This window comes from Strix uralensis, chromosome 1 (assembly GCF_047716275.1).
Source record: "Strix uralensis isolate ZFMK-TIS-50842 chromosome 1, bStrUra1, whole genome shotgun sequence".
In the NCBI taxonomy this organism is placed as follows: Eukaryota; Metazoa; Chordata; class Aves; order Strigiformes; family Strigidae; genus Strix; species Strix uralensis.
The window spans coordinates 31,192,413-31,217,962 of NC_133972.1; the positions used below are offsets into that span (position 1 = coordinate 31,192,413).

At 37.4% G+C, this 25,550-nt stretch overlaps 1 protein-coding gene across 2 annotated transcripts in view; it reads right to left on the minus strand.

The window, feature by feature from the left end:
* The window catches only part of KCNH8 (potassium voltage-gated channel subfamily H member 8), a 193,585-nt gene extending 185,312 nt beyond the window's left edge, over window positions 1-8,273 (minus strand). For both annotated transcript variants that reach the window (XM_074861308.1, XM_074861298.1), the window contains exon 1: window positions 8,155-8,273. In XM_074861308.1, the coding sequence (XP_074717409.1) occupies window positions 8,155-8,230 (76 nt within the window). In that variant the 5' untranslated portion in view covers window positions 8,231-8,273. The remainder of the gene's footprint in view (window positions 1-8,154) is intronic.
* Window positions 8,274-25,550: the final 17,277 nt, after the last annotated feature.

Consider the following 25,550-nt stretch of genomic DNA (forward strand, 5'->3'; position numbering starts at 1 on the left):
ATATAAATTCATATTTCCTGAAAGATAGATGAAAACTTTAGTATTTCTATTTTGTGCTCAGTACTAAGGAAAATCTTTCATACTCAGTGCATTAATATTTTTGGAATGCCTGTACTAGAAAAATAGGAAAAGATAAGGTGCTACTTGAAAAGGTCATTTAAGGTTTTGGACCAAACTCCTCATTCTTTTGCCTAAATGAACTTGCTGAAATTGTATCAGTATCTTAAGTGGAATACATCTACAGTCACTCTAAGAAAGAGGCCAACTTTAGTTGCAAAAACGTTAAAAGCCATTGCAGGGATTTGCAAAATTCTGTAACACCATGGTAATACTTGTACCTAAACAATTCTCACTGAAGTCCAAACTTTGATTATCACAGGAATAAATTTCATATCGGCTTCAATGAAAGTAGAGGTAGGCCAAAAAAAAAAAAAAAAAGAAAGAAATTGGCTTATTTTCTTTCATTTTGAGCAAAAAAATGACTTTGCATGTTGTCAGTTTGCCATTACAAAATTCTGTGAAAAACCTGAATGGTAATGGCTGTTGTTTTACTTGTATTTTCAATACTTTTCCTAATGTCTCAAAGATGGACAAACTCAGCTATAGAACCAGTTACCTCCTTCATTCCATTTGAGAGGGAACATTTTGGAAATCTTTTAGGACAGTTCCCATGGCTACCCTCATTATTGCTTATTTGCATTCTTCCTTACACAGAATAAGGGTGTTCCCATCAGAGTTCACTGATCTTCATAAAAAAGCAGTGCTTCTTTAAGGATAAAATGCAGCAGATTTCTGAATGTTTTTTATATAACCTGATGAAAAACATTAATGGAAAATAATTAAACTGGCCATGAACTCTCAAAAATATGTTCTGCTGAAAAACATCTCTTGAAGACCCAGGGACAACTGGCTCAACCTAAGTTTCTCTCAGGAGATCAGAAAGCTCTGGATCTAGTCTTAAGCAGCCACTGAAAATAGAACAGGTAACTTGTGAGGAGGGGGAAAAAATCCCAAGCCAATCAACCAAACAAAATCCAACAACAAACAAACCACCCTTCCCTGAAAAGGGGAAAACCATTGTAACATCATAAGATAGCGGACCACGTTTCTTAAAACAAATCCTGCATCTAAGATCAACAGGGAAGACAAGGTGTTTCTCCATAACGCAACTGTCTTCAGCTGTCCTTCAAGTGATTGACAGCTCAGTCTTAAGCTTTACGGATGCTCAGAAAATATTTAATGTCAAGTTCAATGTTGAATACGTTAGTATTTTAAGAACAACACCTGTTCCAAAGCCTTTGAATACTATTATCAGTCCCAGAAAACAGAAGGAACCATAAGCACTTGGCAATAAAAACTCCAAAAGAAGATTTTTCTTACTGTTGAGGATGTCTGTCTCCTGTCTGCAGTTTGAGAATGCTTTTTTTGATTCTTTATCTCTCTCCCCTTTCTTTTTATTTTCTTTCTTATTTGTTTATTTTTAGACTGAGTGGGCAGGAAACAACATTACTTTCGGAGCAGGTTGTTCCTTAATTGCTCTTCACTTCTAATCACTTTAACAAAAGGTAAGGTAAGCTAGCTTGTGAAAATGCAGAACTACTGTAGCAATTGCCTGCATTCACCTTTTCCAGGCTATAGCTGATATAATACACGCAACTTTCCTTTCAAAAATATATTACATCAGAGTGGTACTAACAGTAATTAATGCTCTGTAAACCCATACTTTTCCTGATTTATTGTAAAATATTCATGCATATATATTTGATTACACTTCTACATGTGCTTGAGGCAGTGGTTTTGTTGTTTCTATTCTGTTGCTCTGAACAATAATCTGAGAACATTTTCTTTGCATCCAAAAAGACTGGGAATGTATATAAAATTGCTACCTGCATAAAAAGATAAACCCAGGATAAAATAGAAGTTGAATATATAGCAATAATAACGATGAATCTATTTTCAGAGCAAACCTATTTACTCACTGAAATTTTATCGGAGAAGAAAATAGTATCATACATTTGGAGAAGAAAAAGAAGTTAGACTTACAGAACATCTCCAGTAAGAATCCTGGTAATCATCCAAGATTTAGAAACCCTCTAAAGAGTTGCTTCTGTAATCCATTGACAAAGTATACATTCATTCAAATATATGTCACTTCAAGTATACAGATTTGTTTTGATCACTGCATTGAGTCTGAGGTTTCTTAGGCTCACATATAAAATTATACCCAGAAACAATAAAGAGGATAATATTCTTGTATTATTAAAAAATCCCTTATTTAATGGCTGTTTTCCACTCTTAAATTTCAAGTGCTCATCTTGAATTCAAATACAGAGTTCACTTCTGAAATAAGTGTGGGCCACCAGTCTAACTTTACATTTACTAGCATTAATCTAGAACCTTAGGTTTAAACGTGGTGTGCTTAATGAGTTATAACCTTCTGAATGGATGCACTGCAGGATTGTGATTCTAACTTTTTTATGTCTAGCGAAAAACAAGAGAACACCACCTGACAGTTCAAATACATCAGTATTTTCTCTAGCAGTAACATCATCTCTGATTAAAACATACAGTAATAATGATTTTTCATGATTTTAAATAATAATCCAGTGACTGGATATTAAAAATGGTACCTGCACACTTTTTTTTCCTTGAACCAGATCCTTAGGACCAGAACTCAAGAATTAGTTAAGAAATGTGGTCTTAAAATTCTCTGAACCCCTCCAATTCTGTGTCTTTCTGGTCCAACTTCAGTTCAAGTTAGAATCAGAAGGTAGTACAGCTGTTGAAAACAAAGATCATCCAAATAAAACAACCTTAAATTATGACGTTCCACACCCCCAACACTTGTGCCGAAAGGAGAGGAAAAGATTTTTCAAGTAGCTGCTTAATCTAGCCTATGGTTACTTCCAGTGAGGAGCAAGAGTACAACACAGATTCCAACATCTGACCCCTGATTTATATTCAAAATCACATTTGCCTTTTTTTAGTAACAGAGCTAGAGTGAGCTGTGACACAGGCTATGTATTATAGAGACAAGTACAGAAAGGAAAACACTTGCTTTCTTTGTGCTCTGAGCTGAGCACAAGCAAGATTTTTTTCTTGTGTTGACAGTATACTTTTGCAGTGACAAATACATGATTCATTCAAAACAACACATTATTTGCTTATCCAAGGATATAAGCAAAAGGGCAAAATGAGTCTGCATGACAGAAGACCAAGTATATATGTATCTTTGAAAATTTTCCTCTGGCTGACTAGCAATCTCTAGCAGAAAGAGCTAGACCACCCTCACTGCATCTCCCCTCCTTCAGAGGGAGTTTGACAGGCCACCAGCTTTTCCACTGTCACTGCTTGGAAGTCTCTGATGTTGATCAGTGTCTATCATAGTTTGAGTCTTTCACCCTTCTTTGGTCGCAGGTTTTTGTCTTTGGGAGGTGGACCATTGTGATCCTAGAGTCTGATCATAACATCCTCCCCCTGGGAAAGCTCAGCTGATGTTTCCCTACGCCTGACACTGCTGCAATTCCTTGAGTCCATTTTGGGAGAGAACCACTTGAGTAGCATCAGTAGCCAAGAAGTATTTTGCTGCTTTTGAAGTTTTTACGATAACCATGTTATGGTTAAGCAGCATACTGACTAGTCTAAAGAGGATAAAGTTCAACCTAATGAGACACAGAATTTGACAACAAAGTTCCAGAAAGCGTTAGTGCACTGGCTCAACCTAGCAGACCTCACCAGTTTGTTTATGAGAGATAAAAGCAAGTGATGGGGGTGGGGGCGGTGGGTAGAGGGAGCAGGGGAGGAATCTGCCCCTGCAATCTGGGAAGATCGCTGCATACAAAGGCTTTCAGTTCTGTACCAACTGCTGATTATGCAAAAGAGACAACCTGGTTCTACCCATGATGCCAGTGGAAGTAAACATCTCAAATGTGATGACAGCGTAAATCTGTATGTTCCCATCAGGTACCTTTCAATCACCCCTTAAGGGCAACTAAAGCAACTGGAAAACTGAATCCATCTGAACGGTAGGCACCAAAAAAAAAGTTATGAAAATTGCTGCTTAGGTACAAAGTTCTGTTCGTTAACACTTGAGCAAGTTTTTAATTAGAAAACATATCTGAATGTAGTTGTACTACAAATAGAGAATTATCAAATTATCACCATTGACAGTGAGCAAGAAAGAATTAACTCGGCTTGATCTTCAGATTAGGCTGATCATACAAGATTGTGTTGATAAGGATGTGGAAGTACACACTTAATTTGGAAACTGATCATATTTGATAGACAGAAGAGATAATTATAGAACTTCAGCTGTCATTTTATAGCATAACCATACACAAAATCATTATACTTTTAAAAATACAAATTAATGAGGCCATTTGCTAATCTCTTAGCTTTGCTCTCTGAGCAAGTGCCACAAATTTTCAGAAAAACACACCTCTAGTGTGGATTTAATCTATTGAAATAAATAAAGTGTACATATAGAATATTTATTTTTACATATATATATATGAAAGCAATAGGACATAATTTCCTACCATGCAACAATTTCTGAATGCTTCGCCTTATCTAAGTAAGAATGATAAGTAAAAATGTGCAAATTTTCCATTCAAAAGATTGAAGTAAAATTTAGTTTCATAATATTGTGGAGGGTGGGGGGAAGGTGTTAACTATAGGCTTATATTTTAAATAGCTTTCCCAATTTAAAATAATATTTTGTCTTAAAAATCTGAAAAAAACCCCAACAAACCTCCCAAAAACCCCAAACCACAACCTACTGATTTGAAAACATGTACATTTGTTTTCTGAATAAGCAATAACTACATAACCACATTGCTAACAGAGATGGCAAAAAGTGTTTGGATGACCTGATGCGTAGTTATCAAGGGGGAAAAGTGGTCTTTGAGAAAGCATTGACTTAAATTACGATGTCAGGAACACAAAAGACAGTTCAGAGTTGTAAGAAGGTGAAGGTATAATAGCACATGGGCAGATCTAAGAGCTCTATCATGGAAATCCAGATAGGCAAACCCTTAATGCTGTTCTTCCACATATGCATCACAGGTAATGGAAACTTTGCAGGAGATCTCCTGCACAGCTAAGAGTCACCCCAACAGTAATCTAATTCTTTGTTTAGCATATATTCTCTGGTTTCATATGTAAAGAATATGTATGTGTAACATACATATAATAGAAAAAAATCTACTGTGAGAATTCCGAGCAGTTGAAGTAACTGTCAAGCAGTTCTCTATGTTTTTTTGAGATATGCAATTTTTCATAATGTGATTTATAGTTGCTAATTAGACATAAATCATTGCAATAGTAAAATTAAAAGACTTATGTGAATGAATTTTTGAAAAGTTCTGTGCAAAGCAAAGCATATTTTCTAATATTATCTGGAATCCCTTCTTGCACTGTTGCCCAGAATCAGAATTATCCCTCTTCTGGATTAAAGATGCATTGGTGGATTAGTCTATCACTGATGACAACATAATATATCCTTCCCAGAGGCTTAAAATGAAAGGTCTGTTAACTACAGACTATGTTAAAACAACAACCAAAAAAAAAAGAAATCCCTTTGACACAAAACCGTATTTTAACATTTAAATATCATCATGTGTGAGGTCAAAGTAGTTTGTGAAATACAGCCTCAGGTTCAGTGCCGTGTATCAGTTCTATTCCTTTCACAGACCGTACCACCTATAAAACTAGTAAGACAAGGGACCAATTCCTGCAAGGATTAGCCATCAGTATTCTAGCTTTAGCTACCTGAACAACCTCAGGAATACTACCTGGACAATATAAATGAAAACAAAATTTGCTTTAATGTTTCTACTTGATGCTCAGATATGTATACACAAATTACAAAACTTCTTTAGCTGAAATTTTGTTGTCAGTTGAAGAAGCAATCATTTTATATTTAAATTTAGCATTTTTAATGAAAAAATATGTTGTATCAAAGCAGCAAAAGAGGTGAGCTATTTCTGAAGATTTTCAGTTGAGCTATGGTGTGTATTCTTATACATAACTTTGTTTCAGAGAACATTGAGTTGATTCATTGTTTTACTCTAACACTCTAAAAGAGATGTTATGTTATTCTGTAAATTAAGAGACATGCTACCAGTTTTCCACAGAATAGTACATCCTCCAAAGTTTTATTAGATGTAGGACCACATAGTTCATAAAAAGTCTTCCCTTGTGAACTTCTGGGAATATTTCACATGCTGATAGTCATACAATGAGGACTTCCAGAATAGGGCTGTTTAATATTTAAGCCAAATTCTGAAACACTAGCTAAAAAGAAAAATTTCACTGCCTGTAATAAAATATAGTGTGCTGTATTTTCTGGAAGTACTTAAATACCTAATTGCGTTCTTCTTAAATTACATCCCAGGAAAAAGTATATGAGTTGTTAGCATTAGAGATTTCAAAGTCAGACCCTGGGGTCTGTTTCTTCTTGTTCAAGAGAACATTGGCCCAGTTGACTTCATGAAGGTTAGTAGAATTACTGGTTTAAAAAGGTAGCTACGTTTGGCTATAGAATTCAGCTAAGCAATAAACTTTCTACCACACTTGTCTGTTGGTGTCACTGAAAACACAGGGATTAGACATTTTTCTAGTGTTTATTTAATAAAAGACCTGCATGTCATCATTAATGCTGCTTGCTAAATTGAATTTTTGAAGAACAATATAGAATCTACGAAATGTTTGTGTGTACTGCTCGCAGGCTGTGTGCTCCATCCTTTGGAAGGAAGCCATTGTAAAGGAGGAGAGTCCTGAGCACAAAGCAGGGAAGAATTGCTTTTCTGGCAAATGACAGTGTCAGCAACAAAACTCTTACTAGAGCTGCATGCTTCAATATGCAGTAAATAATACTGATATGCTTTATATAAATAAAAGGGTGGAGGATGAAGGAAAAGGACTCTGAGCTCTGTAGTCAAAGGAATTTAAAGGTACATCTAAGTAATCTTAGGAAGGATTGCTTTATAATGAAGTATCAGTTACATACAGCCCTGAATCATAATTAGCTACATATCCTCAGAGTAGCAGAGCAGTTATAATGCAGTTCTGTGCTTCTCCGCAATTGATCTCAGTGACTATATCATTTTCTTGGCATTTTACAACTTACTGATCCAGTAATCACAGTTCCGTTGTCTTAACCACACACTAACTGAACCATTGAGAAAACGCTAATAGATACTCAGTCAAGAAGATGTCAAACCATTAGATTGCAACCTTTTCAGTCAAGAAACAGCAGACAGCAACTCAAATCTGAGTTTGTTTTTCCTCCACGCTGGATGTCTGGCTTTTTTTTTTTTTTTTTTTTTTTAAAGGGAATTAAAGGGAAGGGAGTTCGTTTCAGCCCAAATCGACTCTCTCTCCCCCCTCCTGTTATTTTCTTTAGTATGTGTGAGCCCCATTAAGGAGGAAACAAAACTCAAGACACGGGCAACCCCTAACCGCCAGCCGTAGGGGAGCAAGACAACTTCCCGCAGGGGAGGCAGCGCCTTGCGGGGCAGCTGCCGAGCGCGGCCGCGGGCGGCGGGACCCGCGTGGGGCCGGGCCCCGTCCATGGTGCTGCAGCCGGACGCCGCTGCCAGCGCCGCGGCCGCTGAAGGGCCCGTCCACCCTCCCTCCCTCAACACCCGGCAACAGCTGCTGCCACTGCTGAGCCCGAATTACAGCAATTCGGTTTTTCGGGAGGTTTAAGAGCGGGGCTGGGGGTAATAAAGACAAAAAACCCCCAAAAAACTCCCCAGAGCTCCTGCCCAGGCTCTGAAGCCTGCCTCTCCCGGCTGCCAGGGGCGCGGGGCGGGCGGGGAGCCCCAGCCCAAGGCACAACTTTCCTGCAGAGATCCTGGCTCCAGCAGCTGCCCCGGCCCTCCCGGAGCCCCCGCGCAGGGGGTCGGGAGAAGAGGGGACCCAGCGCCCTCGTCACCTGCAGAGCTGTGGAGGAGCCAGGCGGGAGAACGGGAGAGGCTGGAAGCTGCCTCGCCTCGCCTCCCCCTCCTCACTGCCAGCTTCTAGTGCCACGGAAACCCCCGGAGGGCGAAGGGGAGGGGAGAGGAGGCTCCCATCGCCTGCACAGTGCCCCCCGCGCATCCCCCTCCCCGGGCGCCCGCAGCCGCCGCCCGCCGCCCAGCCCGAACTCACGTGTGCCGTCAAACCGGGTGGCGATGGTGTCGAGGAAGGTGTTCTGGGGTGCCAGTAATCCCTTCATAACCGGCATTTTTCCAGCCCGGTGTGAGGTTCCCCATCAAAGTTTGCCTACGAGGGTGGTTCGAGAAGAAAGTGCAGAGGGCGCCCGGGGGAAGGGAGGGAGGGAGGGAGAGGGCGGAGGGAGGGCGGGAGGGAAGGATGGAGAGGAGGAGGAGGAGGATGGGGATGCCGCCGCGCCGCCTCCGGCGCCGGGAGCCCCCCGCTCGTCAGCCCCGGTACCGCTGGGCGCTCCCGCCCCGCCCAGGGGCGCCGCACCCCTCCCTCGCCCCCCCCAAAATCAAGGGGGGTGGGGGGCAGGGGGTGCCGGCAGAGAGCAGCCGTGCGAGGTGGGGAGCTGCGGGGAGGGCAGGGAGAGGGGGGAAAGCGACCTTCAGCTGCCTGCGGCGGGAGCGGGGGGGGCAACGCGGGATCGCGCGGCCGCCCCGGGGCTGCCGGTGCCGCCTCCCCCCCCCAGCCCGGCCCGGCCCGGCCAGCTCTCGGCTCTGCACGTCAGAGGCTTCCTCGGCTGGAGGCACGGTGAGATCACCTGCACCCTGCTTCGTGAGCAAGTTTTGCAGGGTCAGGCACGGGATGTGGCTTTGCTGGAAGGAGTGGCACGGGGCTGGCGCGGGTAGCAAAGTCCCCCCGTAGGTGCTCACCGGGGAGCGAGACTAGAACGTGGAGAACGTTCCACCGGGTGTGTGGTCTGGCGCCTTATTTGCATGTTGAGGCTATTTTGTTTACTAAAGGGACTGGCATTTTCAACTTCATTGTGAATATTTCCTAGATCCTTTTTTTTAGAAATCCCGCCCTGAAAAGTTCCTGGAAGAAATAAATTATTTTTTTGCCAACCAAAGAGAGAATCAAGACTTAGATGCTAGCCTAGGAAGTCTAAATAAGGAGGTCTGTGTAAATTAAAAAATAATTAAAAAATTAAAATAAAAATGAAGAAGCAAGCACACCAGCTGCTCCCACATTGGGATAACTTGCTCAGGCTGGTACTGTGGCTTTTCAAATGCTGCCAAATAATGCCCCATGGAACAGTCATTTCACTTACTGTAGCAGCAATGCAAAACTTCGCTATGGTTTTTCAGAACTAAAAGACACTTGAAAAGAAGTGTGAGTACACTCCCTAATATACAAAGACACTGTGCATTATGGAGGGGAAGCCTGTTGGTCTCTTGCTATTTTACAGTATTGCTATTCTTATTTCTTGCTATTCACATTTATTTCAGGTTCTCCCTTTCTCCGGATGGATAGAGGGCTTTGATTTCCACTTTTTAGGATAAGCAGCACAGAGGGAGACTCCAGGAAGGACAAAAGAGGTATTTCTTTACAACAGATAATGAAAAGGAAAAAAAAAAAAAAAACAAAAAAAAACCAACAAATCAAAACCTCAGAAAATGCTGATGCATAGGTTTTACAACACAATATAAAATCTACCAACAGTAACCCCACCTTGGCTCTGAAGAACACAGCAGTATTTTACTGAGATCATGAATCTGTCCAATTGTCCTTGTACTGGAAGCCTGTACAAAATAGTTGATATAGAGCTGCTAGCTCAGTTTTCAGAAGTGGCATGTGAAAAGGGAGTCTGTCTTACAGTCACTATTGTTTTGGAAGTCTCTAAGATCTCACAGTACTATGAGTTTCTTAGCTGATAAACGTCAAATTCATGGCAGGATTTTAACTTCATTGGGAATCACTAGACTTGTCCTTATAACATACAATTTTTGATGCTGAATGCCAGGAATTGTTAATTTTCTTTTTCAAAATTATTCTCACATCTTCCAGTTCAATATAAGCAGAACACCAAAACTAATTTTCTTGATAGCTTTCCATTTCGTCTCAGTGGCAGGTATGATACTCGTAGTTAGGTTTGATGGTACAGCATGTCCCTACTGGTGAAATAAAGAAAATTCTATTCCACCACTTGCAAAATCCAGAAGAGCATGATCAGATTTTCACTCTGTCAAAGTGCAGCAGAGGTTATTAAGGTAAATCTGAACCTTTGAAATCTGCCAAGGGACTTGCATATGATGTAGCCTGTGCCCTGTGGATGTGTTTCAGCTTACATTCTTTTCTATGACCTGCCCCAAACACTATTTAAGTAGGGATACAGTGAAGGAGAAAGGAATATATTCTCAACCCTACTACGGGCATTCAGGAGACAGTAACCTGTGTATACATTTAAAGATAGATATATATTTCTCAATTTTGACTCACCAAAAACTGTCACAAAGAGGGGAAAAAAAAATTATACCATTTTCCAGGGGAGTCAAATTGCCATCTAATGTGCCAGCCCATAAGTGGCTAATACTATACTTCCTCACACACAACACAAAGTCTGATCTGTAAATAGAATGTTGTTTTGAGGGCTTTGTGACATAACATCTTCAGTTCTTTATTAAGAGTCAATGGAGATTTCTTAGGAACCATGACGGAAAATGTTTCAATAAAGCCTTAGGACTTACCCTGGGTCAAAACGTAACCCCAAACAATTACACAAATACACACCCCAGAAAGGATGGATATCTGCCAGAGGAGTTATGTGGCATGTTTCATGTTGATAATGGTGAACACAAATTACAGTTATTGAAATGTATGCATCACTGGTCAGGAGGAGGTGATAGCAGCAGCAGTGAAATCTCTACCAACAATGAACACCTAGTGATGCACAAGAGGGAAGAACAATACCAAATTCCTTATAAGGAGATCATGCTGAAGGTCTCTACAACTGTGAGAATTTCAGGAAAGAGGAAGTTTGCTGTGCTTTACAAATACTTGCAATCATGGCATACCATTATAATTTGGTTATGACAATAGCTGTGTACTATGAACAATTAAGCATTTAAAAAAATTATGTTTGTGTTCTACATACCACAAAACCCCCAAACTTTTCTGAAGTAGAACTAATGAAACATTTTACAAAAATTATGCACACAACAAAAAGCCTCAAACTACAGAAGAAGAGAAACTGAAGTGTAGCATCCATTTTGCTCTTGAATTTGGCATATTCTACAACTTTTTACTCATAAGAGTAATCCTCCTTAATACTGACTGGTACTTAACTTCAGAGAGTTAATTGCAAAACACAGAAGCATTAAGTCTGGAGCAGTTCAAAGCAGACAAATTTAGCAGGTTAAAATTTCATTTTGCTGAGAACAGAAAGTTCAGGAAAGCAGAGTCAGAACAGCTGAGAGTATTTAAAAGAGAGGTGAAGGAGCAGCTGAAAATTTGTAGTCAAGTCCTGGAAAATTATTTCTTAAGATTTTAGCAAAATGCAAACTAGGGACTCTGAATAGTCTGAAATAGTTGGTGGGGGGGGTGGGGTGGGGGGGGTGGGGTGTGTGTGTGTTAATCTTTTTTTTTCCTCTTTTTTTTTTTATGTTTAAGAAAAGGTAAAATACAAAACCAGATGAATTTTAAACTTGCTTCAGGAAATCAGCTTTCAACTCTTCTACATTAATTTAGAATTTGAGTATCTGGGATATCTGGACACTGTCTCTAAAAGATTATGTGATTTTGCTGGCAAGGACAGATAAACAAGAGTTGAAATCTAACTTTGATTTTTGTATATAAATCCATACCCACTCCCTGTATTCCTCTCTGTTTACTGTGGAGCATTTTGCTGAATTCAAAATGTAAAAAATCTATAACAAGACAATATCAAAGCTGAGAGACTAGGGACTAATAGCACTGCTTCTATACTTCAGGTTGCCATTAACATCTACATTGAAAACAAAATTTAGTCATGGGTTTGCAGTTTAGACTAGAATTACGGTCTGAAAAATTAAGGTTTGTTGCTCCAAAGCACTCAACAATATGTAAAATATAATCTCAGCCATACGTTTCCTCCTACTTATCCATAGCTACTTGGGCATTCAGCGTAGCACATGACATTCTGAGGCACTGTATAATCTTTGTAGATATTGTTTATCACCCAGAAATGAGAGCATGGGCAGTGAGTTTTGCACAGAACATATGCAAGGAGCAGCACGTTGTTACATTTTCTGGTCATAACTGCACACCTCCTTTTCTTCATTTTTAAATTAACCGAAAACACATTTTCCAAGTTTCTGGATTAATATTCCACACTACCACAAATTATCTCATAATACAAGAAGTTAGGAGCTGCTTATTTCTTCCCTGACATAAGCAAGTAACCTCAGTTTACCTGCTACAGTTATGTAAATGAAAACAGTTAGTGAAAAACAAATTAACAATCAGAAAGGACTGCCTGCAGTTTACTTTTGTACTTGAGATTACCACCCACTTATTTGTTTGTTAACCTGGGCATCCAATGGAAAAAAAAAAAAGGAATTATGAAAGAGTCTGAAAAGACTAGGAAAGGGCAAAGAATGGCAACCTGCTGTTCATCCGCCATGAACAGGCTAATTTAGTCTGAAGTAGTGTGTGTTAAAGAGTATTATCCTAATAAATGACCATTGAGCATAAAGAAATGCTGGACCCTTTCTTTCATTGTGCATAAGCCAATGGAACTTCTCAAGAATAAAGCTGCATAATTGAAGCTCTGCCAAGTCAGGGACAGTCTGGGTCAAAGTTTAAATACAATGATACCACCTCTGTCTCAGGAGGTGACTAAGTTGTTATAGACTGGGAAAGCTTGTGAGAAAAAGGGTTACAATCCTTGCCTCGTTAGTATGATCTTCCCCCACTATCTGCCATTAGTCACAGTGAAGAAATTATATTGGGTTAGACAGACCCTTGGTCTGACCCAGTAAAGGCTGCTCATATATTATGTGGGTTACACAGGCCTACATGTAATTACATATCTGCCAGCAATTCCTACTACAAGAGCATCTTTTCTATTGTATAAAATTTTACCAAACATGACAATCTGCTTCAGAGAGAACATATCTCTGGAACGTTTCAGCTAAAATAATAATTTAAAAAATTCTGCCATTTTCAAGATTCAAGAGAGGAGGAAAAGTACAGGTCAAGAAATCTCAGCAAATAAAGGACCAACGCACTGGAACATAACGTAAAGGAGGAGGCATGCTAGGCAATGGGCCTGGGACACGATTAGTAATTAGGATGAAACAGATGAGGGCAAATGGGAAGTAGATGTTGGAGTAAGGAAAAGCCAGAGCTCTGCAGGGAACCTGGAAACCCTTGAGGCCTTTGACAGAAAATAAAATTCAGGAGAAGCAAAAACCAAAAAGATCATTAGGAAATATATCCCAGCTGAATTAAACTCAATGGGAACAAGATAGAAGATGAGCAGCAGGAGATGAAGCAGAGCAGCTCTGAAACAATGGGGCAAAACACCAGGAACAGGGTGAAAAGTCAGAAGGGAAATGAGCTGACTAGCTAAACAGAAAGACATGGGGGAAATACAGGATTGGATCAAGGACAGTTTGGCGAGGAAAGGGTCAAACATGTGAAGCACAGGGGAAGAAAGTAGAATCCATACATCACTACTTGGAATGAAGTTAAAGTTTCAACCTCACTTTTTCTCTGTTGCTGGCAAGCACCTATGAAACGTTTCGGCAAAAGTCTCCTTTCTTTTTTGTGCTGGTGTAAATAAAGGATGCAAGTGTATCAATGTTCACAGACATGTCATTCACTAATGTACTGAAAAAAATCAGTGTAGTAGATTCAAAAGGTTCTAGTTGTACTGATACCATCAGCATGTTAGCCTGCAATTTACATTATTATAATTACTTTTAAGATGTATAGGAAATCACACACATCATAATGAATAATTCCATTATTCATACTGTTCGACTACATAGAATGATTATGGTCTTTGTATCGTGATTTGGTCTTTGTTCAGTTAGAAATCTCATCATTCATTCATTCACATACCAAGGTCTTGAGTGTACATCAGATTTGTATAAAGAGGAGATGCTGCCTCATTTCTTCTGGAAAGTAGAAGGTGAAACAAGACCTGAAAGCTAATCTTGTTGTCAAACAAAAAAAAAAAAATGAGTCAAAGGTGAATAGACTATATCAGATCTCAAAATTAATAAGGTTATAAAATTTCTGTTTCTGTCCCCACTTTTCTATCCATAAAAGCAGGATTATAGCTCTCATCTCTAAGGACTGTGTGGCTATTGCTAATTTTGTTACACAAACAAGTTCCACAAAAACATTCAATAAAGCTAGAAACAAATTAACAGTTTTCATTCAAGAGATGTTTGGACAATGTTCAGAAAGTTATGGAACCACATTTCAAATAAGGAATTACAAGACACTGAATTGTTCTATCATTAATTGAGCACCATCATGTGGGAAAAAATAATAATTGTTGTTTATAGGAAAAATATTGCTTAAAGGAGAAAGGTACCTCTATGCACAGAATTAGCACCCAAAGCTGCATAAGCAATATCTAGTTTGAATCAAGTTTGTTTCCCACCAGAAAACAAAACAAAACCCCCCACCAAACTATGCCCAAGCCCTCAAAAACCCACCCCCAAAACAACCTACACTTCCAGAGGTGAAGCTGAAGCTTATTGTTAACTAAATGGGAACGGAAGTTTTCTTCTCAAAAATCTATGCAAGAAAATAGAGATGAAGTTGGATTTGGACGAGACTGGAGCACTGCAATAGCTTATTTGTGTATTTCTTGGATATGAAAGACATGGCATGCCTGTTTACCTCACTGTGGCACTGAAGGTAACATCGATGTTAAAGGATCTTGTAGATTATTCTACAGCTCAAAACAATGTTGCTGTTTCTGTTCTCCTGTTAAGTGTTATTTTTGTTCCCAGTTCTTTCCTTTGAATAATTAGTGAACACAAATATAGCTGCTGAGAATTTTCTTTATAGTATCACAACTTCATTTATTTATGATTTGGAGTTTAAAACTACTTCATTATAAAAAATAATCTGTTACCTTTTGCCTGTTCACATTCAAAGAGTACAAAACCAGAATTATTTGCAAGGTAAAATTGTGCTCAGTGAAAGCAAAGGAGAATTCAGACTAAAAGTGTAAGAAGTGATACTGTTTGTATAGGAGCTATAGTAGGATGCTTTGAATAAAGACAGTACTTATAAGCATAGCTCTAGCTATGGGATTTTCTCTTAAGCCTTAAGCATGATCTTCCTACATGCAGATGTAAGAAGTAGTTCTTCCCACAGATCCACAGAAGTTAATTAGAAATTATGCTTCCACGGAGATATCCCCTGAACACTGGGAAATAAGCATCTAAATTTCCTGTCAGTGGAACTTCAGTTTAGTATGATCACTTTTCAAACACCATTATTAAAATACAACTCAGAAGACAGCACAAATTCCTTCACAAGTACACCTATTTTTAAATGATTAAACTGGATAAGTGGAAAATAATTTCTTCTGTTCCCTAGCTGATATTTTTGGAACAAAATTCATATTGGGCTTAAGCTTCCTCAATATCACTAAAATAACTCGCATGATTCAGTGGTATTCTTCATGACTTACAACAGTGGAATAAAAAGGAGGTTCAGACCCACCAACTGTTTTTACTTTAATAGTATTTCTGACTTGCAAAACACGCCAGGTAATGCTTAAAGTAATAAACAGTACAGCTATGCTAGTGCTTATCAGTGTTGTGGTGCTAATTCGAATTAAGATTTTGATCGCCATATATGAAGTAACATGAGACCAGTAAATGACAGCAACATTGTTTTTTATAAATCACTGCAAATCACAAAGGACTAGCAAGACACAGAAAACTCAAAAGGAAACAGAGACTAGTATTTCACTAGGTGTCATCTTCAATTTTGTTTTCAGTGAAATTGCTTTGACAGAGGATTCATTAATAAAAAGCCTGGGTGACTACTGGTTTTTATTCCCTCTTATCTCTTGGATTTTACTACATTTAAAAAAATGAAAAATCTCATATTAAAATGTAAGATTAATAGCTAAAACCTGTTAGATAACATTCAGGAATTCCATGCTTGTAATGTACAAGTATTTCTATTGCTTCACACAGAAATTAGTGCTATGATGATGAATGTATTTTTAATAGACATTTAAAATTAATACATAAATTAGACCTGACAGTTTTTCTACAAAAACATCTTATCAGAAAGACATAGGTCCAAGTTCTTAGACATTGAAGTTTTTTATGGTAAATATGGATACCACTCAATTATATGGCTTGTTTTGGGTGTGAAGTAAACAGTAAAAATACATTGTCTCAAAGCTGCAATTAGCAAGCTTCACAGAAATCAACAGCGATAATTGAAGTCAGATAATAAGTTTTACTTTAGGAAGTTTTCAACAAGGAAAACTAAGGGGTTTTTCCCCATTATATAGTTATAGCCAATGTATTTTGTAGTATCTTTCATAACATCTAAACAATAACTGGACTATGTTTGTGAATTTCAGTTCTTTTAGAATTCAGGGTTAATACTCGTGGCAGGTCAAATGCAACTTCTACCTCAATACAACTTGTATGTGACTTTAAAGGGCATATACTTTAAAGGTGTCCTGAGGTCTTTAATCTTTGCCATAGAAGACTGTAAATACAATGATCACAGAAATAAAAAAAAGCGTGTTTGATGTATCTTTAAAATGTCATAACTAGCAGCTTAAAAACTTCCATAAAATATTAGAGAAAGATGTGTTTATCTCCAAAATATATTTCCATCAATCCAAAATACCTGTCCGTGAAGTGTAAATGCCCTTTAAAAAAAAAGGCAATTTATTAGTAAAAATACAGCGTCACCAACATCAAATATTTTGCCAAGAGTTAGTTGCAAGTTATTTGCCATCTTGACATCTCTACTGAAAACAGAGGGGGTTGTTTGTTCCTCTTCCAACCCCCACCCCTTTGCAATTTTCAAATACAGCCTGCAGTTTATTTTCCATCTTTTTATCAGACATCATTATTGTCATTCTTTATTCAGGAGTCTGAGTATAGGTACAGTGGTATGGTTACCAAAGAGAGAAATCCACAAAAAACTAATGATCTATCTTAATGGCTAGATACCTAAAAATAAGTAATACCGGTATTTCAAGACACACAGCAAAAAGGATTAACTACAGCGTGTTAAAGCTACATTAACCAGAGCCAACTATCTCCCAGTACATACAAAATTGTTCTTTAGTCTTTCAAATTTACAAGCAAACCTATGAAATTTTATTTTACATCATAGCTGCTTTCTTACTCCCCAAACACAAGTATCTACACACATACAAACCCCCTCACACCACAGGTATTATATGTATGTATGGTACCAAAAAAATATTTACAAATATATTTTATGAATATATGAGAGTGTGTGCGTATAGTCACGTATAAAGCAACTTGCAATCAGAATGGTGTAAATAATTTATTACTGGTTAGTTGGTCAAGCTGAAAAGTTTGAAGACAAAGCAGGGAGGGTTGTCCTATGATAATCTTTCATGTCTCATTTGACTAATTGAGGCAATAGTAAATTTGTCAGCACTCTGAGTGTAATAACCCCTTGTCTCCTAGTTGAAGAATGAAAAGAGGATGAGAAAAAGAAAAATACTAATTTTAAAATAATTGAAATGGGTTAGTCTTATTTCAAGAATCCTTGCATGAACTAGAATAGGTGAAATTAGTACAGATATTGCAATATGTATGTCCTTTCTGAAAGATGGGAAAATTAATAGGAACCATTTTCCATAGCTTTTAGAAAAAAGTTAAGTTCAGGTTATATGACTATTATACCAATGATCATCACATTTTTCTTCTCACTTAAGTCAATTACATGATAGTTCAAAAAGAAAAAACCACAACCCTAAACTAAAAACACAAATCCCTTTGAATGCGCATTAAATCCTATTTCTACATTAGAAGTACTTCAGAAGACAACAGATAAACTGTAAGTAATTAAGGAACAAGATGGTAACCTGATCCACCAAGAGTATAACAGATCAGCCTTAATACTGATTAATCTGCTTTTTAATCTTCTCTAACTCATCAACTACTTTTCCATCGTAATAAGAGTTTCATTAGTTGTTCTCCTCATGAGGCCATTTAAACATGAGAACTAGTAAGATACTTCTTCAGTCAGACTTCATGTTTTTCTACTTAGAATATACTCTATAACTTTACAAATAAATTACCTCTGTTTTCATTATTAGAAAAACTCTTCTGTTAGTTTGGAAAGATTTTCTGAACTATGTGTGTTCACTAAATACACACTGAGTTAGACATTTGTGAAGAGAGACACTGCAAAGGGATAGAGAGAGAAAAGGAACATTGCAGGAAAAAAAGCACTATTGTTAGTTTGGAGGAAAAAAAAAAACACAACAGGCATTATTGGCAAAGAAATCCTAAGCAGGAAGATAGAGAAGGAAAATTAGAAGGAAACTTCCAGTAGTTGAAAGTTACCTTGCTTGGCACAGGAATAGGCTTTTAACTAAATCTGTGGTGCAACATATGCAACATAAGGCAAAAGGGGTCTAAGTAGGAGGAAATAACATCTATGGAGAGAGGAGTGAGCAGCACACCAGGTCTAAGAAGGAATAGCAGGAGATTCAGGCAATGCTTAGTTGTGCAGAGTCCAGGAACAAAAAAAAAAAAAACCAAACCAAACTACCACCCCCACCCCCCCAAAAAAAAAGGGAAAATTGCAGTATTTTTGTCTGTAACTGAACTAATTTCAAAAATATGGAATTCAGGATTAAGATGAGTTTTATGCTGTAATCACATCCATTTTGTTTTTGTGTGTTCTTCGGGGCTGAAACAAAAGGTTATTTTTGGACTTTGGCTGAAGAAATCAGTCTTAAACTCCAGTCAGCTCCAAAATAGGTTGTACTAGTACACACAACACTTTCATCTTAGAGAATCCTTGCTTTTATTTAGATTTTGATCTTTCTCAATTATTTCAGTATTTGCAAGAATTTCAGATCTCAGGTGTGTAAATCCTCTGTTAGCTTATCTTCTGTATAAAATACTTTATATATTTCTACACGTTCCATCTATATACAGTGCCTCTGCTCTGATCCTACAATAGATCCAAGCAAGTAAAGCCTTAAGTATGCACAGCTCTCTGTGCATAGCAAAATTAGTATAGTATAATAGCTAAGTGTAAGGATTAGACTGGGGATCACATTATAGGATTAGGGCAAATATATATGCAATGGATTTTTTAGGAAATGACCAGCCTTGCAGTAGATGCAGTCTCAGAGTCCTATTTATAGTATAATCTACTTCCTAGTCAGGTTAAATTAATATCCTTATCCTTTTTGCATATACTAGTTGGCATATTCTTGGTAGAATTTTCAAGCAGAATTTTTTATGTAGGATGGCATTTGCTGTTACAGTGCAGTTTAAGACTCGATACAGAATTTGTGTCAGCGCTTTTTTTCCCAGGAAGAGCTGAAATTAAATCATTAAAACATAGATAATGCAGACATTGTCCTGAGAAGACTCACAGCTTCTTCCAGTCTCATAACAACAAGCAAGCACACTAAAACCCATGGACACTTCATAAGCCTTTTTGGGAGGTTTTCTAGCCATGTAAAAGATTTTTCCATGTTCTTCTGAAACACATTTATTTCCCAAGAACAAGAAGGTTATTTTTCTGCTTGGACTAAAAACCTGTTCAGATTATTTAATCCCAAACCTTATTTTGTTTCACACCAAGTGACAGAAATCTATGATCACCTTCGTATTATTTGATCTAGCATCAAATAGCAGAAGATCATTCTACCTTTAGCAATACAGTGGGAACAAATGATGTGGAATCAAATCCAGGGTGAGCTGAAATATGCAGCTTGAAATTCAAGATTTGAACAGAATTCATTTTCCCACCTTTCAGTACCATTTTTCTAGTGAAGCTGGTCTACCAGGTTACCCGTAGAACTAGCAGCAATCAAAAGTCTTACAAAGATTAAGGATCACAACTTTACTCAAGTGAACTATCAAATATATCAGTGTTATGAGCAGGTATTTTTTTATATATCCCCAATATCTAATCATGTGTCAGAAGAAGAGGAACTTTCACAATTAAGGCCTAGGTATTGTGAATTTCTATATCTATCATCTGCTTTGTTTGAAGCTGAATATACATGTAAACATGCAGCTGCAGTTTATGGTGTGTATTTTATCTGAATGGTATTACCTTACGATTTCTATAAGTGAATTTAACATTACTAAAATGTATTCTCCAAATAAACTCCTAAATTCTTATAATCTAAACAGCTGTATTCTCATTAGAAATTGTGGTCAGATATTTACTAGACAGGGTAACAAACAGATATTATTTATGCTCTGTAAGTGGTTGGATAGAGATTTTTCTAGCTAGAATAGCAGAACATCATAGAACTTACTACTCTGGGCAGAGAATAACTACAATAGTTTTGTTCTGACATTACAAAGAATTTTAATTTGTTATATTCTTTTAACAGTTGAAAGAAGCACTTTGTTATTTTCTCTCTTAAATTCAAACTATATAGTTTGTAGCTTATATTTTATGATAAACTGTATGGAAGATGAACACTTGCACAATTTGTAAAGAACTGACACGTGATAACTGTTGCAGAAACTGTGTTCCAGGAAGTTTATTTCAGTTACAAGAAAAAAAGGCATTATTATAACAAAAAATGAGTGATTAGCCCACAAAAATGCCTGCTGATAAAGTCCAAGGATTGTACTGATATATCTGGTAAACTAGAAAATCGAGCATTTGGAAGTCAACACACCAATAGTAGGTTATTAGGCAAGTAAAATGAGAGTCTAAATGGCTTATTCTATTATCTTCTTTTAAGCCTCATTGTGGCAACTGAAGCTCATTTCCTCAGTGGGAATGCAAGACCCCATAAACAACCATCAGTCACACATTCCCAAGATTCATGGCTCCATCAGTGTGATATCTTGTTCTCCTAATTCTCGTCTTCACAATTCTCTTTACATCTCTACCTGCCCAGCCTTTCATGTGAACCTGAGACCAAACACACTCCGCAGTGTTGGGATAAAACAAGAGTTCACCTATCCCTGACATGGTCTAAGAGTGGAAGACACTTTATTTACCCAATGTGGTTTCAACAGTTGTTGGAGCCAACATTACCCCAGAGTACCTGCTTGTGACCAACTAATTACTTGTCTGAAGAACCTCAGCAAGAATTCATGGTTGGTTCCTCCTCCCCTCATTCCAGCTACACTTTTCCTTTACTTCTCTATGCCTCCATATTTTCCTCAAAATCTAGATTGTTATTCACAACTTCCTAACTGTCTACAGAATTAATCTGCCCTCTTTGGCAAGACAACTTGGTAAAGTTGATCATTTGAATTGATAAAGTGGTTCTCAGAGAGATTTATTTTAATAAGTTTTGACTAATCCTGTTGTTCTTCACAAACATTTAATTCAAAACACTGAATGCATCTTCCAAGTTTGTGATATTTGCATATTTGAGTACATTTCCAGACTCTGGTATGAATATTCTATATTTGTCATAGCTGCTAAATACTGATGTCCTTATCTTGATAAGTCCAACCTCCTTCAACTTCACATAGTAACAAAGTTATTCTAACACCTCTGATTTCTGGACCTCTTATGCTGTCTAAAACAGGACAAAACACAAGATTGAATTTGGACTTTAACATCCTTTAAATCAGAACAGAGGCCACCATGACATTTTGGATTACATATTACCTTCTTATTTTCTTACCGTGAAGAAGATATGCAATAATTTTTGCAATTTCTTTTTGCTAACCTTTGGAGTATTTGTACCTTCATTAAAGCATTTTGTGACTAATAGGAGAGAATTATTAGATGGATTTGGATTTCTCCCTCTCCTTGTATCACTGTTTATTGACTAAAATAAAGTGCAAGGATCAGCTTCAGCCTTTTCAAACTTCAATTAAGTTCAGGTAAAACAGAGTTCAAGGTACTAACAGCTAAAGACCAAGTTACAACGGTTTTTAGTGGTTTAAAGAGGAGGTAGGACAGGTACAGGATTTCCAGAAATGTTTAATTACCTGTGTAATTTTGCCTCCTCTTTTTGCTGTAAATGCCATCATATGTTTGAGAAGGTGTTCTCACTTTCTCTTCCCCTATGCATGAGGGAAATTATTTACAGCCATCAGGACCCTTCTTCTCTTTCACCTAGATCTTAGTATCTCCCCAATTCCCCTACATAATCCATTCCTTCATCTTTACTTATCCAGCCCATTTTGACAAAGATGGCCGAGATGGGCTGCTCTCGGGAGCAGCTTTCAGGGCAAGTCTGTTAAATGTAAAAGTTCATTAGATAGCAGGAATGAGGAGTTAGGGGCAGTAAACTCTCCAGCCATCCAGAAGCTGAAGGAGGATGCAGTCAGATGCTAAACAGTTTGGAATTCTGGCCCCCAAGTCATATATGATCTGGGCCCTTATTTTCCAGTATCATAATGTCACTAAAAGAGCAGCCTTACCATAGGTAGCACATGAAACACTTTCAATGAGAATAAAAGAAGCATGTGGAAGAAGATTGTGGAAAGAACTTAAAAAAATAAAAATCTGTGAAATATTAATTAGCACAAACTGTTTCCTCAAGTGAAAATACAACCTGCTGATTGATATCTTTCATATACTTTTAGATTATGGAAGTGTGGTACAAAAGGTAGGAAATTAATTTTACAGCTAGCTATACCTCCATTTACATAGTTTAATCGGGCAATATGGTACTATGAATCTTATAACTAGCTGAAATGTATTCAAATTAATATTTTCACTGACTACAGTTTGAGTTGCAGGAAAACACCTTAAATATGCATATTTTGTCCCAAACACTTCAATACAGTGATATACATGGCTGTTGCAAGTATTCTGAGTACAACTCATGCTATGGTAAGTGCAGGGGTTTTTTTAACTGATTTTTTTAAAAATTAGCTTGAAATTAATGCTCTAGTCCTTTGGAATCAATGCTATAGTCCTATAAGCACAAGCTTATGTTCTCCAGAGCTGATCCAGCAGAACACTTAAAACATATACTAATATAAGACTGGTAATATGCTTAACATTAAGCTCTGGTTTAGTGAAATGCTTTTAGCACTTGTTCAAGTGTATTTTGGAAGATAAGCATACTGAAGTATTAAACTTTCACCACATATTTTTCCAGGACTGTGGTCAATGTTTGCCTCCAGCCATAGCATGACCTGGTTACTGACATGTTTGAAAACTCCTGAATAGACAGAAAGTCCAGCTTCTCTGCTGGTGAAATTGCACTGATGACACTGGAGTTACAACATAGCTTCCATCCCATGGCTTTAAACATTGCACAACATACAGATTTTGTAAATTTGCACTGGATCTATATACAGCCACTGTCACCTCAGGTGTTATGGACTTGAATCAAATGAATGTTTAAAAGTTTAGGATCTGGGTTTAGATGGGCTTTCAGAGCCAGAACCAAAACTCAAAGAAAAAAAAGAAAATAATTTTTTTTTTTTTTTAAAAAAGTAGCTGCCCAGACTTGCTTGATATATTAAATTTCTGCCTAGAATAATTATGATACATCAACCTATCTGTAGTTTATCTGGCTTTGAAAACTAATAATTTTTAGATGTACATGGAAATTTTTTTTTAGAGAAGGATACATTTTTCTTAGCAGTTTTATTTATATGCTGTTAATCCAACAATCCATTCTGTTTCCTTAAAATCTTAAGGAGGTTCTTACAGCAACTCTTATGTAGCAGTTTAATTTGGTAGAAGATAAACACAATACTTCGAACTATGGTCTGGACATAAAATTGACACTAATGTTTTTTCTCCCTTATGCACTTCATAGTTGGCCTCATGACAATCCATTCCATGTTTCCTTCATTATTATTCTCACCCTTTATACAGCCTAGGTATATTGAAATTCCCAGGCCCTGTTTCTAACTATATTTTATCTTATTTCCCAATTATGTTATGTATGGTAAATTAGTAAAGACTAAACATGAACAGGAAGGTATGATTATAGTTGAGGTGTGCTGTTCTGATTCACCAAACACTGTTTCTAACATTAGCAAGGCTTCATCTGCAATACTGAACAGCATGTAACTCAGTGTTATTGTTTATTACTGAATGTGCAAGTGATATATTTCAGAGGCATCAGTAATGAAGCAGACTGGAGAGACAGCAACATCCCAAATGCATTGGCCCAAGACCTATCAGCTTACAGCAGCACTTTCCTTTCAGAAGTATAAATACTGGGATAAAACTGTGCCATATAAATTCTTTCATAAAGCTGTTTCTCCATAGCCCAAATTCAGGTGGTGACATAAGTATGTGAATCACGTTAAGCAAATAAGTTATTATAATGAAGTTAAACACACAATTTATATCAAACTAGTGTTTAAACACCCTTTATGTCTTTGTATGTTTTCATGTAACATTTAAAAAGGCTTGAATTTTAACCACCTATTAAGACAGAGCTGCTCTCATATGCAAAATCTAAGCAATCAGCTTAAAGAGAAAAGATTAGACAGTAAATGAAATATTTTTATGTTGAGCACCCATGTGATTTTGAATATTACAAAAGCTGCTTATTTGTATCACAAGGGCCAGATACACAAAAACATTTAAGCACTGAGTATTCTTCCTTTTCAGCATGATACAATTATCATATTAGAAAGAATGAGCAGCTGTTAGGTAAATCTGTCCTGGCACAAATCCATACAAATAAATAGATACTAAAATCAATAAAAGAGGTACCTCACCCAGTCTATATCACTGAGTTTCAAATGTCACCTACTGATAGTAGTCCCCGTTCAAACCTGAGTGAGCACAGGTATTTCACAGAACACTCTTCAGGGTCCCTGAGCAATCTATACTTAAATTTTACTGAAAGTGTATTTCTACACACACCCCCCCACCAATTTTAAAAAAAATAATAAAAAAGTAGATGCTAAAGGAGTCCCTAGAACCTTTCCTGAGTCTGAAATAAGGACCTCTACTCAAAGTCAGAGGGATAGTGGTGAAGTATATTAAAATCTTACAGTAACAGCTTCAGTTACTGATCCAATTTCTCTGTTATCCACTCCAAGACTTATACCAATCAGTTTCCTTCTGCATTATCACTTTGGACCATCAGTAACTCTTCTCCTTTCAAAAGTTTATTTTGGATTCTTTCCATTAAACACATCTGAGTTTTTCTGACTTGTTTCTACCTAAGCACATAACCTGACACTTTGTGATACTGAATGAGATGACTTAAGAATAGTGCATTGATGTTAATGATGAATTTCCTTCCTTTTACTGCTCCAAATCATAACTTGAACAGCTTTTCAATCTAATTTTCAGGATTAATTATTTTTGCTTCCCACTGACACTGTAGGCAGAACACGATGAGTGAGAGATCTGGAACCAATCCAGCTTCTAAGAAGAGCCTTCAATAATTTTTTTTCAACTCTCCCGGTTTATAAATGTCTACTTCTAGTCTTACAAGACGAATTTGA